Raw genomic sequence first — 4,368 nt, forward strand, 5'->3', positions numbered from 1 at the left:
GGGTAGAGTCTGGGACTTTCTATTCTTCGTTTTTGCTGACATCACCAGAAAACAAACTCCCTGCCCTGGATACTGAGGTAAGTGAGTAAAGAGGTAAAGCTTGCAAAAATTGCACTGCATTATGTACAGGCTTTAACTGGCTTATGTGAGTCCACACCATGTCCTTATGAAAGCCCTACTGTCTCTCTAATGCAAAGTAAATACATTGTGTGTTGGAAACAAGCCTGTTATCTTGGTCTCGTGAATTATCTAAAATATTTGGCCAAGGCTGGAATGTCGTATACAGTATGCATTCCTAAGAAGTTATTCTTGTGATTCTTTGATTCAACAGCTTCTGTTTTTTTCTGACTCTTTCTGCAGATTAATATTCCTCACATTTTTAAATGGAAATAGATAACCAGACGTGGGTGAGAGAATTTATTCTTCTTGGCTTATCCAGTGACTGGTGCACTCAGGTCTCCCTGTTTTCCCTGTTCTTGGTCACATACCTCATGACAGTGCTGGGGAACTGTCTCATTGTCCTTCTGATCAGACTGGACAGCCAACTCCACACTCCCATGTATTTCTTTCTCACCACCCTCTCGCTTGTCGATGTCTCCTTGTGCCACAAGTATAGTCCCTCAGCTGCTGGCACATTTTCTTGCAGAACATAAATCCATCCCATTCCCGAGCTGTGCAGCCCAGTTATTTTTCTCCCTGGCTTTGGGTGGGATTGAGTTTGTTCTCCTGGCTGTGATGGCCTATGACCGCTATGTGGCTGTGTGTGACCCCCTGCGATACTCGGCCATCATGCATGGAGCACTGTGTGCTAGGTTGGCCATCACATCCTGGGTCAGTGGCTCCATCAACTCTCTTGTGCAGACTGCTATCACCTTTCAGCTGCCCATGTGCACTAACAAGTTTATTGATCATATATTCTGTGAACTCCTAGCTGTGGTCAGACTGGCTTGTGTGGACACCTCCTCCAATGAGGCCACCATCATGGTGTCTAGCATTGTTCTTCTGATGACACCCTTCTGCCTGGTTCTTTTGTCCTACATCCAGATCATCTCCACCATCCTAAAGATCCAGTCCAGAGAAGGAAGAAAGAAAGCCTTTCACACGTGTGCCTCTCATCTTACAGTGGTTTCCCTGTGCTATGGCACAACCATTTTCACTTACATCCAGCCCCACTCTGGTCCCTCAGTCCTTCAAGAAAAGCTGATCTCTGTCTTCTATGCCATTGTTATGCCTCTGCTGAACCCTGTGATTTATAGTCTAAGGAATAAAGAGGTGAAGGGGGCCTGGCATAAACTATTAGAGAAATTCTCTGGGATAACATCAAAGCTGGCAACTTGACTCGTGAACATCACTTTGAGGAAAAGCTTTGCCTCATTGTTCTCCACCCAACTCAGATATGGCAAGGATAAACTATGTTGCTCTGGCAACCAGGAAGGAGATGATGTAACATGTACTGGGGATGTTATGTAGGAGGCTGAGTGGTTGAGTTGGATGCGGTGCGGGATGTGGGGATAATTTTATATCCCAGCAGTATGATTAGTGGAGTTAGCTACTGCTGTAACAGAACCTTCCACAATTTCTCAATCTCCACTCTTATGTTCTGATAAAAACTGAAAAAAATACTACTTACTGTTTTGGTTTGTCACATTATTTATAATCATAGACCTATTCATACATCTTACCTTGAAACAGTGGTTCTTATTTATTGACATTTTGTGAAAGGTTGTAGTGTTTGCATTTAAAACAAAATGCATTTTCACATTTGAAGACTCACTTAAAATAATTGGTTGTTTATGTAGCCACATACAGTAATTATGAGTCAACATTCCAAGAAGGATGTTGTTGTCAAGGCTTATTAAAATGATTTTGTGCAGGACTTTCTAAATGTGAACAAAATGTTTTTCTCTGAGTGCTGGAGGTAATTCAGTGAAGAAATATCAACTAAAGTTCTTGTTTTGCCCTGATGGGGTTAAAAAATGGTTGTTTGTAATGAAGACTATTATTAGCCAAGGAAAATAAAAGTTTCAGGCACTACTTCACAGTACTCAGTTTGAGAGGAATTTTACACATAAGAGGTATTGTTTAACATATTAAAATTGTCCAATCTCAGGAAAATTCACAAACTCTATTTTTGAATGTTTAGAAACAAAATAAGCAATAAATTATGAGATAATTTATAAAATATCAAATACATACTTAATCTAAGAAATGACACTCTGTAGCCAATACCAGTGAAAAGAAGACAATTTTAGCATGAATTTTGGGGAGTCAGGATAGATGCCTCACCTGTGCAAATGTTACTTTCAAGTTTCCATATTAAGGATATTTCTTATTCCTTCTCACACATACAACAGAGCACTGGTCAACTTTCTAAACCTAGTTATCTGAGCTCGAGAGTGGGCCTCACTGCTGCTAAAATTTCTAAATAATACAAAAGAAGAAGAAACAAATATATAAGGTAAAGAAGGGGAAAGAGGAGAAAAAATATGATAGTAGCTGATCATCTCACTTCCTTGAAGTAATCTAAGTCCTGTTTCTTCTTTCAGTAAGTTAATTTTCTGTTCTTCCACTGGTAACCATGTTGTCACAGAACCTCAGGTATTTAAGAAGGTTCATATAATCCAAAGCCCTTTTGAAATATCAGTTTTACCTTAATTACTATTCTGTCTTAAATTTTGCAAGGTAGGCAAGCATCCCCAAAGATGTCAATGGCAGCAAACTAAAACTTCTATTGCTGTTAACTTAAGCATTACCAATAGAGTGTCTAGTACGTGTCAGTGACAATGACTAGTACCTGTCAGTGACAATGAATAGTTCTGGAGATTCTGTGGTGAATATGATACAATTCTGGGTTGCATAGCAGGGGTGATGGACAATGAAGCAATTATAAAGTAATGTTGTAAATATTACAGATAGGGTAAGCCCATCAGGGGTGTCACAGAAATCTTCCTGTTAAAACAAAACAACAGAAAAGATCTAGATTGAGACCAGGAAAGTGAGAGCAAGTTATCCAGATGACAAGGAATTAGAGCAAAGGAAAAACCTGAGCCAAAGTGCAGAGGGTGAGAGTTGAGTATCCAGAAATACCTGGAAGCTGTGCTTGTAGGGCAGAGAAGAGTGAGGAAGTAGTGAGGATGAAGTGGGTATGCATTGATTCATGGTGGGCACTGAATGCCACATTATCTTTCAACTATATCTTAATAGCAATGGGAAGTCAGTAATTATTTTTTTGTTTTTTTGTTTTTGACAGAGTTTCACTCTGTCACCCAGGCTAGATTACAGTGGTGTGATCTCCGCTCACTGCAAGCTCCACCTCCTGGGTTCACACCATTCTCCTGCCTCAGCCTTCCAAGTAGCTGGGACTACAGGCGCCCACCACCACACCCAGCTAATTTTTTGTATTTTTAGTAGAGATGGGGTTTCACCATGTTACCCAGGATGGTCTTGATATCCTGACCTCATGATCTACCCACATCAGCCTCCCAAAGTGCTGGGATTACAGATGTGAGCCACCGCACCCACCAGATGTCAGTAATGATTTTAAAGCAGAAGAATGGCTTGATAAATTTTACATTTCTGAAATATCACTGGCAAATGAGATAGAGGAATAAAAGATTGGAAGCAAGGAGTCAATCTAGTGGGCTGCTCCATTAATACCATTTAGACACTAGAGGAATCTGAACTAAGGGTGTGACGGTGATCTTAGGCCTGCAGGGCTGAGCTCAGCAGGCTGGGTGAGCATAGCCAGGTCAGCTCATGGTAAATCCCAAATGGAAAATATGGAGATCACTGAGTTTTGAAGCACAGGTGCAGATAAAAGGGGAAATTGCATCATTATCATTATAGCAAAAATTTCAAGTCTGATTACCCAGACATTAGGCCTTGATGACCTAGCTCACTATTTAGAAAAGTTATGCTGAGTATGGTGTAATTTTGAAGATACTGACATGAATGACTCACTCTTCAAGGCTTATTGAAGATTATTCATAATTATCTTCAAGGATTATTGACTTATGATGAGCTTCAAGGATTATTGACTTATGATGAGCTTCTATGAAATACAGCCTGTCCCCTGCCTATATTTCAACCTATTCTTTGTACTACTTGTTTCTTGGATCAAGAGCAAACCAAGTTGGAAGGAAACGAAACTGGATCTCCAATCTGGATCAGATTCTGTGGTCTGGTCTGTTGAGGCTTAAGACCATGTGCTCCTGCTGAGTCCTCATAAGATGACCCTGGTTGGGCTCCTGCAGACAGGGAGTTAAGAAGTGTGAAGTGTGTGGTGTCAAGATGGAACAGACACTCCCCAGGCCTTATCCCTCCCTGTGGAGGGAAGTAGGTTGACTTCCACAGACTTTCCTGAGAGAT

At 40.8% G+C, this 4,368-nt stretch overlaps 1 protein-coding gene across 1 annotated transcript; it reads left to right on the forward strand.

The window, feature by feature from the left end:
- Window positions 1-383: 383 nt before the first annotated feature.
- Window positions 384-1,338, forward strand: LOC112621429 (olfactory receptor 2F2-like). The gene is given in 2 exon segments (XM_025380863.1): window positions 384-602; window positions 604-1,338. Coding segments are annotated over 2 exon segments (954 nt in total).
- Window positions 1,339-4,368: the final 3,030 nt, after the last annotated feature.

This window comes from Theropithecus gelada, chromosome 3, assembly GCF_003255815.1.
Source record: "Theropithecus gelada isolate Dixy chromosome 3, Tgel_1.0, whole genome shotgun sequence".
Taxonomy (NCBI): Eukaryota; Metazoa; Chordata; class Mammalia; order Primates; family Cercopithecidae; genus Theropithecus; species Theropithecus gelada.